This window comes from Pan paniscus, chromosome 4 (genome assembly GCF_029289425.2).
Source record: "Pan paniscus chromosome 4, NHGRI_mPanPan1-v2.0_pri, whole genome shotgun sequence".
Classification (NCBI taxonomy): domain Eukaryota; kingdom Metazoa; phylum Chordata; class Mammalia; order Primates; family Hominidae; genus Pan; species Pan paniscus.
Window position 1 is genome coordinate 129506829 of NC_073253.2, and position 21184 is coordinate 129528012.

A 21184-nucleotide genomic window follows, 5' to 3' on the forward strand; every position below is an offset into this window, starting at 1 on the left:
TTCCCTTTGAGCACCCTACACAATCCCACCCCCTTTGGGCAAAGTTACCAATAAAATTTTGATGTACAGATGCTCCTCAATTTGTAACACAGCTGCATCCAGATAATCCTATCGTAAATATAATCGAGTCAACAGTGTGTTTTCAGCTTACAATGTTTTCAAGTTATGATACATTTATCTGGATGTAGTCCCATCATAAACTGAGGGGTATATTGAATATCTATCATTTTCACACCATCATTAAGTCGAAAAATTGGGGACTGTCTGTATATCCTTTAAAACTTTGTTTACAAAGTTTACACACATGCTGTATGTCTACAGAAACAATAGTTTTCCTTTGCATTTTTAAACTAGAAACAATATTGTTCAGCAGCCTGCTTTTCTAACAATATATAATAATACATAACATTTATTGAGACAGCTGGTTATTTTCTCATAGTGGAGGCAGAGTATTCCCCTGACCAATTACAATGGCAGAGGGGTGTGAAACTACAGCAATATATATCCTCGTATTTTCTCCTCTGTATACATATGCAGGCACATTTCCTGAGAGAAGATACTATGAAGTGAACTTAACTAGTGTATCTAGTAGTTTGGTTTTTAAATGTTGACATTATCAAATTGTCCTTTAAAATAAAAAGAACAGTTAACTCTTAAGTGAAATTTCTAACTTGTGAATCTAGAAAAGCCAACCAGAGCTCTTTCTTCCCTTCCTACCAAACTTCACAGACCAGAACAAATATAATTAAATACTGGCGATAACAGTGGTATACAGTAGAAGCAACCATCCCTCAGACCGGAGAAAGAAAAAAAAAAAAAATCACCCAATCAACTATTAAGTAGATCTTAACAAAAATGCAACCTTGGAAAGAACCAGTTTTAAGCATGATTTTGGTTGTTTTGTTGTTGTTGTTGTTGTTTTGGTCTCAACTTACCAGCTCTCAGATAGTTACAACAATAAAACAGACTACACCAGAACAGTAGAACAATAAAAGCTACAGATGTTCATATAAAAGATCATTTTGGGCTGGGTGCAGTGGCTCACGCCTGTAATCCCAAATCCCAATACTTTGCGAGGCTGAGGTGAGTGGATCACTTGAGGTCAGGAGCTCCAGACCAGCCTGGCCAACATGGTAAAACCCCGCCTCTACTAAAAACACAAAACAGCTGGGTGTTGTGGTGTAGGCCCGTAATCTCAGCTACTTGGGAAGCTGAGGCATGAGAATAGCTTGAACCTGGGAGGCGGAGGTTGCAGTGAGCCAAGATCGCTCCACTGCACTACAGCCAGAGTGACAGAGCAAGACTCTGTCCAAAAAAAAAAGATCATTTTGGCGAGTGCAGCAGCTCATGCCTGTAATCCCAACACTTTGGAAGGTAAAAGCGGGAGGATGCTCAGGAGTTCAGAGACCAGCCTGGGCAACAACATATTGAGACCCCTCTCTATAGAAAATAAAATAAAAAATTAGCCATCTGTGGTGGCACACACCTGCAGTTTTAGGTACCCAAAAGGCTGAGCTAGGAGAATCGCTTGAGCCCAGAAGTTCAAGGATGCAGTCAGCCATGATCACTTGACCCCAGGAGGGTCAAGGATGCAGTGAGCCGTGATCATACCACTGCACTCCAGCCTGGTAGACAGCCATCTCAAAAAAAAAAAAACTAAAAATAAAATAAAGATAAGCTGTGCTATCACAAGGACTTAGGCCTTATAAATCCTGAAAGCACCTAATAAGAGCGGCTTTATGGATCACCTCCAGAGCCTCCAGACCTTTAGCGACCATCATTTTCAAAGATGGTTATACAATCTCAACTGTCTAGTTTAATACTCAAAGTAAATGGTAGAACCAGACTTTTAAGTAACTTAATTTTGACATTTGAGGTTTTTTATTTTTAATAACCACCTTTTTACTCTGGCATTTTGACTTCTGTAAAGTCTCATATCACCTGAATTAAGAACTGAAAGACAAGCAAAAGCAAAACACACATACCAAACCTTTTGCTTCCCCTAAAACATTTTTCCAGTACCTCAAATTTCTTAGCTAATATGGTCAACATCTGGGGAAAAAATTAAGATAAAGTTTTTAAAAGAATGTAATTAGGGCCGAGCACAGTGGCTCATGCCTGTAATCCCAGCACTTTGGGAGGCCAAGGCAGGCGGATCATTTGAGGTCAAGAGCTTGAGACCAGCCTGACCAACATAGTGAAACCCCAGCTCTACTAAAAAGCCAGGAATGGTGGCACACACTTGTAATCCTAGCTACTCAGGAGGCTGAGGCAGGGGCATCACTTGAACCCAATGGGCCAAGATCATGTCACTGCACTACAGCCTAGGTGACAAAGCGAGACTCCATCTCAAAAAAGAAAAAAAAGAATGTAATTAGTACCACACTGGTTTTGATTTATCAGAACCCTTCTGAAATTCAGTCAAATGGTATAGACTGAAATGAATGAATTTCAAGCAAACAAAAATTTGGTATAAACTTCCAAGAACAAGGTTAAAACTAGAATGAGGCTATTCTCTTAGTAAGACCTTATCACAAGTAACTGTGGGAAGTTAACATCTCATACTGTCCTAGAATCCAAAAATTTGCAGATTAACTTGAAGAAAAGCAATCTTTGAGGATACTTTTTAAAATCTTTTTTTTTTTGAGACAAGGTCTTGCTCTGTTGTCCAGGCTGCAGTGCGGCACCATCACGGCTCACTGCAGCCTTGATCTCCCAAGCTCAAGTAATCCTCCCACCTTAGTCTCCCGAGTAGCTGGGACTGCAGGCATGCACCACTGAGGACACTATCTTATTACCAATGTCCTCTCAGCATTCTGGTTTGGATTCAGAAATCCCACAACCTTATTTCCAACCCACTATAAAATAATCAGCTATAAGATAAATGACTCACAGACTCAACATTCTTGAATACAGGCCATCATAACCACTGTAGTAACATGAAATTACAAACAAAGCAGGCTTAAACTAAAGCTCATAAATCATCCATGCTGTTTTTCATGGAAGACATTTTTTTTTTTTTTTTGAGACAGAGTTTCGCTCTTGTTGCGCGGGCTGGAGTGCAATGGCGCGATCTCGGTTCGCTGCAACCTCCGCCTCCTAGGTTCAAGTCATTCTCCTGCCTCAGCCTCTTGAGTAGCTGGGATTACAGATGCAAACCACTCCCAGCTAACTTTTTTTTTTTTTTTTTTTTTTTAGTACAGACAGGATTTCACCATCTTGCCCAGGCTGGTCTCGAACTCCTGACCTCAGGTGATCCACCCGCCTTGGCCTCCCAAAGGCTGGGATTACAGGCATAAGCCACTGCGCCCAGTGGAAGACAATTTTTAAAAGTACATGAACCAACAACAGATTCACTAACCACTTATTATTTTTGGCTGAGCGCAGTGGCTCACGCCTGTAATCCTAGCACTATGGGACGCCAAGGCAGATGAATCGCTTGAGGTCGGGAGTTCGAATCCAGCCTGGCCAACATGGTGAAACCCCATCTGTACTAAAAATACAAAAAAATTAGCCAGGCGTGGTGGCAGGCGCCTGTAATCCCAGCTACTTGGGAGGCTGAGGTAGGAGAATCACTTGAACCTGGGAGGCGAGGTTGCAGTGAGCGGAGACCGCACCACTGCACTCCAGCCTGAGTGACAGTGAGACTCCATCTCAAAAATAGTAATAGTAATTTCCTTAAGAGCACACAATAACTACAGGCATGCCTCATTTTACTGTGCTTCTCTTTATTGCACTTTGCATATGTTGCATTTTTTTAATCAATCAAAGCTTCATGGCAACCGTGTGTGGAGCAAGTCTATCAGCACCATTTTCCCACCAGCATGTGCTCACTTCTTGTCTCTTTGTCACATCTTGGTACTTCTAAAATTATTTCAAACTTTTTCATTACTATTGTATCTGTTATGGTGATATGTGATCAGTGATCTTTGATGTTACTATTGTAATTGCTGTGGGGCACTACCAACCGTGCCCATAAGACAATGAACTTAATAAATGTCGTATATATTCTTACTGCTGCTGACTGGCCATTCTGTCTCTCCCTCTCCTTGGGCCTCCCTATCCCCTGAGACACAATATTGAAATTAGGCCAATTAATAACCCTACAATGGCCTCCAAATGTTCAAGTGAAAGGAAGAGTTGCACATCTCTCACTTTAAATGAAAAGTTAGAAATTATTAAACTTAGGAGAGGGCATATGGAAACTCGAGACAGGCCTAAAGGTAGGCTTCTTGCACCAAACTGCTAAGGTATAAATGCAAAGGAAAAGTTCTTTAAGGAAATTAGAAATGCTACTTCAGTGAACACACAAATAGTAAGTAAGCCAAACAGTCTTATTGCTGATACAGACAAAGTTTTAGTGGTCTGGATAGATCAAATCAGCCACAACATTCGCTTAAAAGCCAAAGCCTAATTCAGAGGTAGGTCCTAATTCTTCAATTCTATAAAGGCTAATAGAGGTGAGGAAGCTGCAGAAGTTAAGCTTAAAGCTAGCAGACTGGTTCATGAGATTTAAGAACCCATTTCCATAACATAAAAGGGCAAGATAAGGCATCAAGTACCGATATAAAAACTACAACAAGTTTCCCAGATGATCTACCTAAGATAAGTGATGAAGGTGGCTGCACTAAACAACAGGTTTTCAATGTAGACGAAATAGCCTTCTAGTGGAAGAAGATGCCACCTAGGACTTTACTAGCTAGAGAAGTCAATGCCTGCCCTCAAACCCTCAACGGACAGGCTGACTCTTGTTAGAGGCTAATGTAGCTGGTGACTTTCAGTTGAAGCCAAGGCTCATTCACCATTCTGAAAGCATTTAAGCCATTCTTTAGCACTTAAGAATTATGCTAAATCTACTATGCCTGTGCTCTAGAAATGGAACAACAAAGCCTGGATGACAGCACATCTGCTTACAGCATGGTATACTGAATATTTTAAGTGCATTATTGAGACCTATTGCTCAGAAAAAAAAAAAAGATTCCTTTCAAAATATTACTGCTCAGCCTGGGCAACATACCAAAACCCCATCTCTACAAAAAAATTAAAATATTAGCTGGGCATAGTGGTACACACCTGTAGTACCAGCTACTTGGAAGGCTGTGGCAGGAGGACTGCTTGAGCTCAGGAGTTCAAGATCAGCCTGGGCAATGTGGCGAGACCCTGTCTCTACGAAAAATAAAAATTAGCTAGGCATGGTGGTGCACTCTGTGGTCCCAGCTGCTAGGGAGGCTGAGGCAGAAGAATCACTTGAGCCCAGGAGTTCAAGGTTCCAGTGAACTATGATGATGTCACTGTACTTCAGCCTGGGCAACAACACCATCTCAAAATAAATAAATAAAAGCACAAAATGATTACAACCATGTCACAATTCTTTGCATTAAAAAAAGGCTGAAAAGCCCAGGCACAGTGGCTCACGCCTGTAATTCTATCACTTTGGGAGCCAAAGCAGGTGGATGACTTTAGGTCAAGAGTTTGGGACCAGCCTGGCCAACACGGTAAAACCCCATCTCTACTAAAAATACAAAAATCAGCCAGGTAAGATGGCACAGGCCTGTAATCCCAGCTACTTGGGAGGCTGTGGCATGAGAATTATTGGAACCCAGGAGGCAGAGGTTGCAGTGAGCTGAGATCGTGCCACTGCACTCCAGCCTATGCAACACAGTAAGACTCTCTCTCAAAACAAACTAACAAAAAAAGGCTAAAAAAAAAATAAAAGGTTAAGATTTCACTGAAAGCTTTAAGATATATAACTATCTTATTCTTACCAACCAGAACTCTTCTCATTTCTATTACCTTTCAGTTTTTACCCACACAGACCTCTTACTTATAATTGACTGGCATCTCATTTTGTGTCCTAAAGTTTCATACTAACTCGTTTCTACATTATAGTGATTTTTTAAAACTACATAATGCCCTTCTAAATAGACCTATACGTGTACAGTATTATTGCTCATTTGAATTATTTCCTTTCAAAAAGCTTTAATTGTGGGATTACGGGGCAAAATAGCATTAACTTTTTTTGTTTCATGTAAAACTCAATTATGCCAATTTGTTATACAATAATAAATGAAAGAATATACTCATTCTCAGCTATTTCAGATATACAATGTGGTATCACTAATTTAATTGGCATTTTTCATTTCTGAGTACAAACTTTTTATTCCATGTTTATTTACCATCAGTTATTTCTCCTCTTATACAAGTTGTCCATGAATATTTTTGAACATCTGATCATTAAGAGCTAGACGATGTTCTTAAGTATTTGTATAAACTATTTTAAACTGTTATTTTAAGTAACTTTTTGGCATTTTGTTTCTCTTATTTTTTAAATATATAGCCAGAAATTTTCTATGCCCATTTTTGCGTTGTAATTTTTCTCCTACAATTATTAAGAAAAGTTATCACGTCTTGCCATTTTCTAAGAGTTTTTCATTTTAAAATCTATACTTTAATCCTAAGATTACACGACAACTACTCAAGCTTCTTTTTATATCAGCATCTTAAACTTGCATCGTTAACATTATGACATTAACTTTAAATGTTTAATAATGACCTTGAAGTATTTTGGAATCCTGCATCCAAGAAAAAAAAAAATCAATCAATTGGGACCTAGGGCTTGAGAAGTGTCTAATATTTATTTACTTTTTTTTTTTTTTTTGAGACAAGTTCTTGCTCTGTTCCCCAGGCTTCGAGTGCTGTAGCATGATCACAGCTCATTGCAGTCTAGATCTCCTGGACCCAAGCAATCCTCTTGCCTCAGCCTCACAGAGTAGCTAGAACTACAGGTGTGCCACCACACCCAACTAATTTATTTTTAAAAATTATGTGTAGGGCTGGGTGCAGTGGCTCACGCCTGTAGTCCCAGCACTTCGGGAGGCCGAGGCAGGTGGATCACTTGAGGTCAGGAGTTCAAGACCAGCCTGGCCAAAGTGGTGAAACCCCATCTCTACCAAAAAAAAAAATACAAAAATATTCTGGGCATGGTAGCCCTCGCCTGTGGTCCCAGCTACTCAGGAGGCTGAGGCAGGAGAATCGCTTGAACCCAGGAGGTGGAGGTTGCAGTGAGCCAAGATCATGCCACTGCACTCCAGCCTGGGTGACAGAGCAAAACTCCATCTCAAAAAATAAAAATAAAAATAAAAAAGTAAAAATTTTGTTGTAGAGACAGGGTCTCACTATGCTGCCTAGGCTGGTCTTGAACTCCCGGGCTCAAGATATCCTCCCGCCCTGGCCTCCCAATCTGCTGGGATTATAGGTGTAAGTCACCAGGCCTAGCCTCCAATTCTTTAAAAGCCGGTCACCAATGTTTAATGTATACAGTAACTCCTAAGCAGACTCTCATTCCCTTCACCATTGAAAACAGGTAACATTTCCTGAACAAATGCTATCTCAGAGAAAAGATGAGACTGAGACAATAACCCTTATTCTTCAAGTCTTAGGACTTGGGTACTCCAACGAAATCAGATTATGCCATTCAACAGCAAGGCCATCTGAGAGCAGCAAGTGGCTCTGATGGACAACACAGTACTCTTGCCACTACACTCCAGGGAAAACACCCAAGCACTATTTTTAAGATAATTTCATCAGATGTCCAGCAAAATATTTTCTTAGTCTCAAAAACAGTTAATCACATAACAGTACCAACTCTGGCACTAAAGTATACCAAGAAATAACTTGCTTCAAAATACTAGTTCCAATATTTGGGGTTAATATTCATTTTTGTTGTTAGCTACATGAAAGGGATCATGATGTAACTAAAAGCATTTTCCTAAAGGTATATTACAAGTGGTTTCGGGTGGGCACGGTGGATCATGCCTGTAATCCCAGCACTTCGGGAGGCCAGGGTGGGTGGATCGCTTGAGGTCAGGAGTTTGAGACCAGCCTGGGCAACATGGCGAAACACCCCCTCCCCTACTAAAAATACAAAAATTAGCTGGGCATGGTGGTGCATGCCTGTAATGCCAGCTACTCAGGAGGCTGAAGCTGGAGAATCACTTGAACCCATGAGGCGGAGGTTGCAGTGGGCTGAGATTGTGCCACTGCATTCCAGCCTGGGCAACAGAGTGAGACTGCCTCAAAAAAAAAAAAAAAAAAAAAAAGTGGTTTCCTTCAAAAGAAGGTAGTCAAACACCGAAGAACCCCAAGGTCTATACTGAGGAAAAAGTGTTTGGATTAATCACAGATCAATGATTTATACTTAACTAAAGAAACCTGTTTTTTGTTTTGTAGAAACGGTGGTCTCACTACATTGCCCAAGCTGGTCTCAAACTCCTAGTCTCCAGTGAGCTTCCAGCCTCCGCCTCCCAAAGCACCAGGATTGTAGGTATGAGCCACCATGCCTAGACAGAAATCAAGTTTCTGTATCATCAATTCTGCCCTTGATGAAAAACGTCAATGCTGGCCTAACCTGTCTTCTCGGTAACATCAAACTCAAAATCAGACACAAATAACCTCTTTACAATCTTAGTGCTAATAATGGTACTATTTGACAAAGGAATCTCCATTTTTGAAAGTAATTTTACTACTAAAAGTCTGATTATTGGCCGGGCAAAGTGGCTCACGCCTGTAATCCCAGCACTTTGGGAGGCCAAGGCAGGCAGATCACCTGAGATCGGGAGTTTGAGGACCAGCCTGACCAACACAGAGAAACCCCATCTCTAATAATACAAAAATTAGCTGGGTGTGGTGGCGCATGCCTGTAATCCCAGCTACCCGGGAGGCTGGGGCAGGAGAATTGCTTGAATCTGGAAGGTGGAGGTGGCAGTGAGCCAAGACCGTGCCACTGCACTCCAGCCTGGGCAACAAGAGCGAAACTCCCTTCTCAAAAAAAGAAAAAAAAAAGAAGTCTGATTATTAATTCTAATGTTCACTGTAACTCTAGTTCAAGTAAATTTAACATTTCACATCCTTACCATATAGTTAGACAGTTCTACCAATATAAAGACATAGAAGAAACACTGGAAAAAATGCAATTAATTTTTGAATTTTATTTTTCAATTTAAGAACTGAAATCATTTGAAAATTCTTAATAAGTAAAATTACTAAATTCACAGGCAAAAAAAATTTTTTCAATATCCCAAGAGAATTTCATTTTGTCTCATACTGTTTTTATGTCAAGATGTACGGTTGGTTTGATATGTCATTTTGATAATTGTGCAAAAAAATCCAAGGTTTGTGATAAGTTAGTGTACAGGGCTAGAGTTTGAGGCGTGGGGTGATACATGATGTAGAACATATTACTAGCCCTGGAAGCAAATGAGTTTTGAGTTAATTTCCTTCAACTATCAAACCATTCTTCATACTAATCATGTGTTGCTTAATCGCAGGGATACATCAAATTATTTAGTTGTTGTGTGAACATCACAGAGTGGTCTTACACAAATCTAGATAGTATAGACTACTACGAACCTAAGCTATTGGATAGCCTATTGCTCCTAGGCTACAAACTTGTACAGCATTTACTGTACTGAATGCTGTAGGCAACTGTTAACACAATGTTAAGTATTTGTATAACTAAACATAAACAATATAAAGTGTTACACTATGACATTACAAGGTCACCAGGTGATAGCAATTTTTCAGCTCCATTATAATTTCATAAGACCACCATCACATGCAGTCCACCACTGACCAAAATGTCATTATGTGGTGCATGACTACTTGTCTTTCATTAACTACACTGAACAGATACCACTAATATTTCACGAAACATTTCAATCTTCTTTGATTAAAATCAGTATGGTTATATTTTAAAAGTTTAACCCTCCAGGTAATATTCTAGTAACTAGTATTTTCTGTTTGGCTCTAAGGCTTAGGACCTAAATAAAAGAAAAATGTTGGGAATGAGGGATAATTCTAAAAGTGTAATAAAAGAAAATATAAAATTTGTGAGTTTTCCCATCTGTTTCTGCAATATCACCTTTGCCTCTGACCAAAAGGAAAGATCCTTAAAGCCCTATGTCTCATATGCACAATAGACTAAACTCAACCTTTACCAACTAACCTACATATGTGAATGAATTAAACACTCCCAATCATTCCTGCATAGAAAAAGAAGTTTTAATCTACCACACAACTGAGAAATGCTGCTATATGTCTACTTATTTAAAAATTGTCACAATAATACATCATGAACAAGATTCAACCACTCTGGGTCTCAGTTTCCTCCCTCATCTGTGTAAGATGAATTAGTCTAGATGGTTGTTTGTTTCTTTTTTTTCTTTTCTTTTAAGATGGAGTCTTGCTGTCGCTTAGGCTGGAGTGCAGGGGCACGATCTCGGCTCACTGCAACCTCTGCCTCCTGGGTTCAAGCAATTCTCCTGCCTCAGCCTCCCGAGCAGCTGGGACTACAGGCGCCCACCACCATGCCTGGCTAAATTTTTTGTATTTTTAGTAGAGACGGGGTTTCACCGTGCTAGCCAGGATGGGCTCCATCTCCTGACCTCGTGATCCACCCACCTCAGCCTCCCAAAGTGCTGGGATTCCAGGCGTGAGCCACTGTGCCCCGCCAGCCTAGATGGTCTTTAAGGTTGATTCCATTACTAGAATTCTACCCCATCCTAAAGCATGTCTTAAGCCTATTTTATTAAGTAAAGCCAGCCAAAAGAAATAGATAGTGGGCATTATTGCTTATTTACAGATTAGCGGCAGAAAAATAAGTTACTTGATCACCACCGGCACAAGCATTCTAAAACATTCCCTATCTAGAATTAACTATAAAGTCAATCTCCTGACTAATCCAAAACTGTGCTATTAATTAGAGCAAAACCAAACTAAGAAATCCTTATACACGAGAATAAGGTAGTGCTTTTTAGACAAAGCTCAATAGTGACAATAATGCATACAATCAAGGTTTATTAAATACTGGTTCCAAAATCAAATGTACACTGTCACACGACAGCATCAATGACACTCCATAACCTCTGTGAACTACATTTTGCAGGCCTTTGACCAGGTAAACACATGCTACTGCTTGTCTCCCATTCTACTCCTTGTCCCCATCTAGGACAAAGGTTTGCAACCTTCCAGCCTCAACACCAGCAGGGTAAAAATCCCCATCTGTAGTAGCAACTAAATGACTAAACTAAGGCAGAAGTGGCAACACAGGGTGCAAGAGGGACTGGCCAACTGGTCACATTTGGTTTAAAAAATACCCAGATTCAGATATACACGTATCTGTGTCACTGCCTTGTTCATCCATTCTAAACCACAATCCACAACAGACCAATAAACAGGCAATAATACTGCAATGTGAAGAAGTTAAGCAGTTAGCTGGGCACAGTGGCTCACACCTGTAATCCCAGCACTTTGGGAGGCTGAGGTGGGCGGATCACTTGAGGTCAGCAGTTCAAGACCAGCCTGGCCAACATGATGAAACCCTGTCTCTACTAAAAATAAAAAAATTAGCTAGGCATGGTGGCACATGCCTGTAATCCCAGCTACTCAGGAGGCTGAGGCAGGAGAACCGCTTGAACCTGGGAGACAAAGGTTGCAGTGAGCCAAGATCCTGCAACTGTACTCTGGCCTGGGCAACAGAGCGAGGCTCCGTATCAAAAAAAAAAAAAAAGCAGTTAATCTCAGGTTGTTCTTTACCATTCTTTCAAACCCCACCTCTCAGCCATTTACTGACAATAGACACCTCTCCCTTCTTCAGCCTGGTCTACCACTTCTGCCCCAGAAGCCAAAAGAAAATCTATTTAAAACAAAAACAGGTCTGGTGCCAGTGGCTCATGCCTGTAATCCTAGCACTTTGGGAGGCTGAGATGGGTGGATCACTTGACGTAAGGAGTTCAAGACCAGCCTAGCCAACATGGTGAAACCCTGTCTCTACTAAAAATACAAAAATTAGCTGGGTGTGGTGGCACACACCTATAATCCCAACTATTTGGGAGGCTGAGGCAGGAGAACTGCTTGAACTTGGGAGGCAGAGGGTGCAGTGAGCCGAGATCACACCACTGCACTCCAGCCTGGGTGACTGTGAGACTCTATCTCAAAAAAAAAAAAAAAAAAAAAGCCCACAAAAACAAAAATCTTCCTCCTTCATGGTTCTCATCCAATTCAGATCTGCCTGTGTATGAGTGGAGGTTGACAGCTTTCTCAGGCAAGGATGATAATGAAGTAAGAGAAATGGGTCAAAGCAGAAAGAGTAAATAGTGTCTCCCTGTTACATATAGCTTTGCCTCTCTCCTCAGTACCCTGATAAAAGACCCCACCAAACCCAGTCTCTTAGTTTTCCTAACTTACCCCTTCCAAACTAAGCAAAGGCTATCTCAAAGGTAACTCTGACAAACCTGACTTACCATGAGATAGGGAACATATTTGCTGCCATAAAACAGGGCCACACCAGACTGGTAATACAAATGTTATCCCACATACTCCTGAAGGGTCCTTCATTCTTTCTACAGTACATGAGCTTCAACTTAGCCTTACAGCCAATTTTCTGAAAACATACAATTCTGGTCCCAGTGGAGAACGTAGGGAGGGTTGGGGAACCTGTGTTTCTGAATAGTGGGAATGTTCACCTTTTCTGTTTCCTCATGAAGTCAACTCCAAACTAACTGCATTACAGCTTCCTGCCTAGGAGACCATGAAACAAATACACACATGCATGACATTTGACTGCGGAAGCCAAGAGGATGAAAAGAGGCTTTTTTGGGGCAGGGGGGCCGGGGGGAATGGGGTCTCCCTCTGTTGCCCAGGCTGGAGTGCAGTGGCACAATCTTGGTTCACTGCAACCTCCGCCTCCCAGGTTCAAGCAATTCTCCTGCCTCAGCCTCCCCAGTAGCTGAGACTACAGGTGTGTGCCACCACGCCCGGCTAATTTTTTGTATTTTTAAGTAGAGACGGGGCTTCACCGTGTTAGCCAGGATTGGTCTTGGTCTCCTGACCTCGTGATCCACCTGCCGTGGCCTTCCAAAGTGCTGGGATTACAGGCGTGTGAGCCACCTTGCCCTGCTGAAAAGAGGCATTTTATAAGTTGCAATAAACAATATAAAAAGTCAGTTATACTTTATTAGAATACTTTAGAGCTCAGTCTCTGGATCATGATTTATACTAAGAATACAAGGGAAATTATCTAGGGTTTTCATCTCACCAATCTCATTTGAGGGGCAAATGTTGTCAGCTACATCCAAAACTGAATAATAATTACTCTTTCCAAGACAAAGCGGGACAACAGTATGTAACATGAATAGGAAGCTTTCAAGCAATGAAAATAAAAATAATGTTTTGGCCAGGCACACTGGCTCAAGCCTGTAATCCCAGCACTTTGGGAGGCTGAGGTGGGTGGATCACTGAAGGTCAGGAGTTCGAGACTAGCCTGGCCAACATGGTGAAATCCCATCTCTACTAAAAATACAAAACAGCTGGGCATGGTGGTGGGTACCTGTAATCCCAGCTACTAGGGAGACTGACGCAGGAGAACTGCTTGAACCTGGGAGGTGGAGGTTGCAGTGAGCCGAGATTGCGCCACTGCACTCCAGACTGGGCAAAAGAGTAAGACCTTATCTCAAAAAAAAAAAAAAGTTTTATTTTATGAAAGTGTTGACTTCCCAATTTGGCTTGGCCCCAATTTACCTACATCTTTCACTACTAACACTACCTCTGAAAAGAGAAGGGGATCTGTGAAGCAATACCAGAACATTAGGCTTAGAATCCACAAGCCTTGGCAATCTCACTTTTAGCCCCTTTAGTCAAGTCACTTTACCTTTCTGAGTCTTTGGGTTGCATCTGTAACTGAGAACAATAACTATCTTATAAAAGTATGATAAAAATAATGTTCTGTAACATGCTTCCCCCACCTGCTTCTCCTCAATATTCAAATCACTTCTAGAGAAATGAGCCAAACACCCTTTAAAATGAAACGTACACACATACTCACAGCAACATATTACCCAATTCATATAAGAATGTCATCTTGGTCAAATATTTTTCAGCTCATCTAATTAGAAGGAAGCAGTTTGTTTTTTCCATACTCACGTAACAAATGTTAAAACTAACATTTTAATGACTAATGACTGCACTTTATTTATAGTGCTTGCAGAGCAATGGAAAACAGCATACCTAGGTAAAGAACTTCTTTGAAAAAAAAAAAAAATCTGGCTATCAAACAACGTTCTCCACATGTTTGGTAAGCACAAAGCCAAGAATCATACCCAAGCTAAAACAAAGCTGAAGTCACATAATAAAAGATTGTTTACTGTAGTCAATGCAAAAGCAAGTTGATACTATTTACTCCTTTCAATCTGTAGATTGAAACATACCCGGCCAGTTATACTGATGTAATGCCGATTATAGAACTGAGCCTGAGGCAAAACTGCACACCAAATTATTAAACTATCAACAAATTATGATTCTCAAGATGACAAAGTATACTATACACTAACAACCTTGGCTTTTGTATAAATCTTAATCACATCTTAAAATTCTTTTTAGCTAGTCAGTAACATAAAAACCATGTTCACTCTTGTCTTTTATAAATGCATACTTAGATTCTCTCAGTTCTGAACATGTAACACTGTTAATTGTTGATGGGATAACAAAATAATGGCCTCAGGATTTTTTAGTAACAATGACCTCTTATGGTATACATCTATTTTTACTATTTAAATATTTCCCCTTCAAATCAGGCATTTAGGTGGGTAGAAGGAAGGCTTTTACATTATCATTCCTTCTTATGATTGAAGAAATTATCAACTATTAACAAGTATCTTTTTTCTCAAAAAATACTATTATTATACACTAATGAAAAAAATTAGCCCTCAAATTTTCAAAATTACTCTTTAGAAGGCAATCACACCAAAGAGCACATATGTAGCTTTCACCCAGAGATGCCACTGGCACACAAATATTAAGAGTGAAAGACAGCTTTTGTTTTACTAGAAAGACTTGTACAAAAAGTATCAGTTCATGGATTCTACATACCCAAAAAACTGTCTTCAAATTAATTTAGTTTGGAAGTTTAATATCATCCTGAAAGTTGAAATACTTACTTACCAGTTATAAACAGTATGAAGGTTGTATAATGATATCCACCAAAACGGATCCATTCCACAGAAACTTTTATATAACACCTACTCTCAAATATTATTTCCATCTTTTTTGGCACTCAGAACTAAAATTTGCGTAAGCAGCGCAAGCAATGGAGATTTACCTCACTACATCTTAGTTTTACAAAGATGTGGAAAGCAATATTAGATGCATCAGCTTCACCCACCCCACTCTAGCATCCAGTATTCTCTTATCTTCTACAACAGTTTCCAACACAAACCCTCTACTTCCATGCTCCATCTCCCACACCTTTTCATACCATGCTTTTCTTTCAAACTAGATTCATAGCTCCTCGACAATAAGCATACTTATTGTTCATTGCTTTTCATTTCCCTCAAGAGTATGCAATCTTAGATATTCAATAGATGTTCAATATTAAACACACTACTAATTTAAAACGGAATTGACTGTATAATCTCAGAACACATTTTAGTTTATAGACAGGAGAACAAGGACCAAGTGAAGTGGCTGTCCCAAAGTCTGTCACAATTACTCAAGTAAGAGCAGAAGGAGGACTCATGTCCAAATCTAACTCGCAGTCCAGTCTTCCAGTTACGTCATTACCTCCCTCCTTTCCACGTTTTCTTCAAAAGACTAGTCAACTGGCCAACTATTGACTTAAAAGTCTTTCATATAATGCACTGAATTCCAAAAATCGCTAAGATCATCATGTACAGTACCTAGAAATTAAGACCTGGCAATATACATTCATTTTTAAAGGCCAATTTTAAACCTTTAAAATAAATACCAACCTCATTTGACGTGAGAGGGTAAAGAAACAGGAGATTCAACACATCGCTACCATTGAAAGGCATCTCCAACAGATGATGTGCCACCTCATCCACTAGTAGTAGTTTTGTTCAGGCTTGGGAGAAACAAATCTAAATCTGACTTACTTAAATTCCAATTGTTCACAACATGGTTTCTAAAAAAGCCTGTCTTGGAAACATATACGTCAAACTCATGAACCTAATTTTCATATCAAACCAGAAACAAATCAGGATAATAGTTCTCCATTAATTCTTTTCACGAATACAAAATGCTAATATGATACTCCACTATTCTGTACTAAAGTGACATGCTGCAAAGTTAATTTTGAAAAGGGAAGTTAAAATGTTCACAGCAGAGATCAGCATTTTGTGTACTTTAGAAAACTGAGTTACAAGAATTTAAAAATACAACACAAAGCTAATAGCTAAATTAACTACCTGTTTCCCCAACCCCCAGGGGAAAACAAAAGGGAATTAGCTAATATAAAGTTTAGTGTTACTAAGTGGACTACAACATTCTATTTTCAGTGTATGTGAGACATTATTTAAACACTAAGCACAATGTCTGGAATACAATCTCAGTCGACAGTTATTATCACTACTACTACTTGCAGCCACAAAATACTATCAAGTAACTTTTGCAACAAAGATACAAAATTTACCGCTCTTCCATTTTATGTTGTTCATTTTAAAAATAAACGGCAAAATGCCAAGTGTGTTAAGCTTAGAGAAGGCTTTGAGTCAGCATATAAATCATATTCAACCGACACTTGATTTCCAATCCAAAAGCTCCTTATGTAGTATGACTCACCAAATTCCCGATTTCTTCCAACTATGAAAAATAAGTTACACTCCTCCCTTATAGCTACCACCATGACCTTCGTAAAAATTAGGTTAAGAGAATAATTTTAAAATTCTTAAAGACACCCCTTACCTTGATTTCTGGAGAAGATCGCTTGGTGAGTTTAATACAAACCACCAAGGGGGTACTAAAGCTGTGTGACCTTTAGATATGTTCTGGGATACGGCCTAACAAGACTGCCTTTGGGGGATCCTCTGGGCAGCTCTGGACCTAACTAGGCCTGGGTACCAGCGGAAAGACTCTTACTCAGCCCACCGTAGAGGCCCAGGCTCCATTCCCAAGCCGCAGAATCAAAGCCAGCTCACCCTCAAAACCGTCCCTGACGATGACCCACAGGGTCTCCGCTCCCCCTGCCACCTCGTCTGGCGCCAAGGCCGGCTGACTCAAAAGCCCAGGAGTCGAGTGAACGGCGCCATTTTAGGCGGCGGTGGCGGCGGCAACCAATCCCTGCGCGGGAGGCAGGCGGCGCCGGGTCGTTAGGAAGCCGCCGCCGGCCAGGATGGGCGCCGGTCTCGGAGACTCGGGGGGCCCGGACCGGCGGCCTCCGCCATGTTGCACCCTCCTCACGGCCGCCTTTTCCTCGGCGGGCTCGGCCCCGCGGCGGCTGTCCGCAGCCGTACTACAGCTCACCTTCTCGCAGAGGCTCTTGACCTGGGACTCGGACAGCTGCTTGCACTCGTTCAGCTGCTCGATCCACTGGTCCAGCTCCTTGGTGAACACCTTCTCATCCATGATGCCACCCGCCCCAGCCGGCTGCCGCTCCGCGCTGCTCCCGCGCCGCCGCCCGCACACGGGCCTACACGCACACGCCGCCGCCGGTTCCTCGTGTACTTCTGGCGGCTGTTGAGGCTGGCGCTGGCCCGCTGGCTCTCACCGCAGTACTCGGCCGTCGGCCGCTGCGCCTCCTCCTCCGCTCGCTGAGGCTCCAGAGCTCGGCTCTGTAATGGCGGCCGCCGGGCGTGGTGACGTCACGCCCGGCGTCAGGAGGCGGCGGGGAGCGGAGGGGAAAAGGGCCGGGGAGCAAGCTGCGCAACTGCAGAGCCCTCCCCGGGCGGCCGCACGACCGGAGTTGGGGCGCAAACTGGGGGTCAAAGCGCAGGCGCGACGTAGCCGGCTGGTAACTGAAGCGCCTTGACTTTTTGGGCGTGGCTCCCGGAGGGCGGGGTGGTGGGGGAAGGGAAGGATGGAGCTGGAGCATGCGCAGTGCGCACAGCGGCGAACCGGACTAAATCCTTAGCACTATGCCAGGAGAGGCGAGGGCTTGGGCCGCGCGCAGGCGCAGACCGGATGGAAGCCGGTGCTACTGGCAGCCTGTAACTGGTTCCCCTGGGAAGGCCGCTCTGGTGATGAACTCAGCTCCTCACCTGGGGCCTGGCAGTCCGATCACGGAAACGAGAATTGCGACCCCATGGCTCATCTGGGGTGCTGCGGCTCTGTAATCGTGTGGGTTTCCGTCATCTTTGGGGGCAGGAACGGGCAGCGAGTGGCCGCTTGGATTAACCACCCCCACCTCTGGGCGCGGCTGGCACCTTGTAATTAGGTCACTCGTAGGTGGAGGAGCGTGTACCTACCGGGGGAGTGCTGCGCAGTGCATCTGACTTCCGCGGCACACACCCGTCCCCGGACCTAGGTGTCTCGTCGGGCGCAATGGCGGGGGCGAGGCTTGGGCTTTTCTTTGGGCCTCGGACCGCGGCTCGCTTCCACGCGCCCCGCTCCTCGCCGGTGGTTGCTTTCCTCCAAGTTTAATTCTCTCTGGGAATGAGAGACCCTCAACCCCTGCGCGCCCTGGCCTACTTTCAAGAGGGGAAGCCCAGAGAAGATGGATGCACCTGTCCTGACCGCGTCTCGGTGGCGTGAGAAGCAGCTGTGATACGTGCTTAAAAGAGAGAGCTCGTATACCCTAGGATTGGACCTCTGTCTGGTTATGAATCGCTTTGGAGTTTGCGAAACGTTTTCACATTCCATTGTCCCTGCTTTTACATAAATATCTGGTTCCATAGAGCGCCAGCTATATGCCAGATCCGGAGGGGTCATCCAGACGGACCAGGGACCATGCCCTGGAGCTTGTATTCTCCCAACAGTACTGGCTGAAGATGGTTTGGGATAGGCAGAAGAGAGATCATAATGCCCCCAGGATTTGAAAGATATAGAAGCTTTCCAAAGAACATTTAACCATAAAGGGCAAGGCAAGAGCTGAACCTGATCGCCTGTCTTCCAGGAACCCCACCCTCAGTATCAGGCAACCCTTCCACATCCAAGTGCTCAGCGATGCTTGGGAGGAGAGTGCTCACTCTGCGGCTCTGAGGGCATCATCCCCACCAACAGGCTGAAGAAGGCACTGGAGGCCCCATCAGCCAATAGCAGGACTGAAAATCCTCCTTTATCCAAGACAACGTGTTTGGCAAGGCCGACTGGCTTGGCCTCCCTAGGCTGGAAATTGCAATTCTGCTTTCCCTTCACACCTCCCATTAGTGTGCACAAAAGAAAGTACCTTAGATCTACTCTTCTAGAAGTCTTATCACATACTTAATTTACCAGACTGGGAAAAAGACCCTTTAGCCCAAATTCTGTCCCTGTTTTGCAGTTAACATCCCCAAACAATAGAAGGGTAAGAGTTAAGACCAAGTGGAATGAATAAGGAAAAAATCATCACTTAGTGCCCGTGATTATAAAGCCATACCCAGTGTGCTGTCTAATCTTATTCTTTACCGTTGCCATGAACCTGTGTGAGAACTGTCTGATGGGGCAAGAAGCAGACAGGCACTCAGAAAAGAGAAGGGACTTGCCTAAGATAGTGGTCAGGATTTAAAACTGCACACTCCCAAGTACAAAGTCTCAGCCACAGTCATGCAGTTGACCTTCCAAGGTCTGACATATGGAACAGAATCAACATTATTTCTCTTTGCCTAGATTCTCTCTCTCTTTTTTTTTTTTTTTTTTTTTTTTTTGAGCCAGAGTCTCACTCTGTTGCCCAGGCTGGAGTGCAGTGGTGCAATCTCGATTCACTGCAAACTCTGCCTCCCAGGTTCAAGCAAATCTCCTGCCTCAGCCTCCCAAGTAGCTGGGATTACAGGCACCCGCCACCATGCCCGGGTAATTTTTATATTTTTAGTAGAGATGGATTTCGCCACGTTGGCCAGGCTGGTCTCAAACTCCTGACCTCAGGTGATCCGCCCGCTTCAGCCTCCCAAAGTGCTGGGATTACAGGTGTGAGCCACCGCACCCAGCCTGCCTAGATTCTCTTACCTGGAAAGGGTGTGGTGATGTTAGTTTGGTAGATGATGAAGTATTGAACACCCACTGTGTGCTAAAATTATGAGTTTTTCCAAAGTACTGTGAGCTCCTTGTTGGTAGCATTAATGTAGGTGTTATTTATTTTCTCTTGGTGCAGATTACTTGGCTCACCACCATCACAAAATGGAGGGAAGATATAATAATTATATGTACTTAAAACATCCTGCCAAATAATTAAATGCCATGACTTAACTTCTTAAGGAATGAATTCTAGGAAGCTCTTAGCATCAGACAGTGAAGTAAAGCATACATGATCATAAACAATACAGAAGTAAATTAATCAGGATATATTTTTCTTTAGAAGAAATTCAGAATGTGTATTCTGTAGAACAAAATATCTAATGGACATGAAAATGAAAATTCATTTTGACTTATCTGGTCTTGACTAATTTGACCTCACTGACTCAATTCTAGAGCTGAAGAATATTTGGAACAAAAAATTTAAAGCAAACCAAAAAGAATTGTCTTTTTAATTTATTGGCAAACACCAGAGAGTAAATAAAGCAAATATGCTTTGAGAAAGAATCTTTGCTCTGATGGCAAATTCAATATACAGCAAGTCTGAGTGTTGCCCATGATGTTTAAACATAGCTATAAATAAAAATCATCTGATGATGGGGGCGGGGTAGGAGGAGGATAACCTTGAGCAAATAGCTTTATAATAGGCACCCTACCCAAGATACAAAAATTGACATTAAACATGGAGTAGGAATGAGATATATCTTGTCAGCAATTCTCTTGGCATTAAGTTAGGTTTTTTTGTTGTTGTTCCTTCCAGTTCCCTGACTTCTAAACTTACTGAGACAGAAAGTAGACCAGTGTCAGAAACGACTCTGGAGTCAGATGGAACTGGGTTTGAATTCTGGTTCTGCAACCGCCTAGATGTGTGAACTTTGGCAAGTTACCTAACTTTTCTGAGTCTTGGTTTTCTCATCTATAAAGTGGGAATAATTATAATAGAAAAATAATAAGGTTATTCTGAGAATTAAATGAAATTATAAATAAATAAAACCAGGCTGGGCGCAGTGGCTCACTTCTGTAATCCCAGCACTTTGGGAGGCTGAGGCAGGTGGATCACCTGAGGTCAGGAGTTCGAGACCAGCCTGGCCAACCTGGCAAACCACCATCTCTACTAAAACTACAAAAAAATTAGCCAGGTGTGGTGGTGTGTGCCTGTAATCCCAGTTACCCAGGAGACTGAGACAAGAGA

The 21184-nt window shown here is 42.3% G+C and overlaps 1 protein-coding gene across 4 annotated transcripts in view; it reads right to left on the reverse strand.

Moving 5' to 3' along the window:
• PPP2CA (protein phosphatase 2 catalytic subunit alpha) overlaps nucleotides 1-20968 on the reverse strand; it is a 32375-nt gene extending 11407 nt beyond the window's left edge. For 3 of the 4 annotated variants that reach the window (XR_010112128.1, XM_055112695.3, XM_034960511.4), the window contains exon 1: nucleotides 17311-20968. Coding sequence is in view for 2 of the 4 variants with exons in the window: in XM_055112695.3 (XP_054968670.1) it covers nucleotides 17311-17412 (102 nt within the window). In the remaining 2 variants the exon portion in view is untranslated. Of the gene's footprint in view, nucleotides 1-16985; nucleotides 17004-17310 lie in introns of those variants that run through there. The other variant, XM_055112694.2, reaches the window with a different exon arrangement.
• Between the last annotated feature and the right edge of the window lie 216 nt (nucleotides 20969-21184).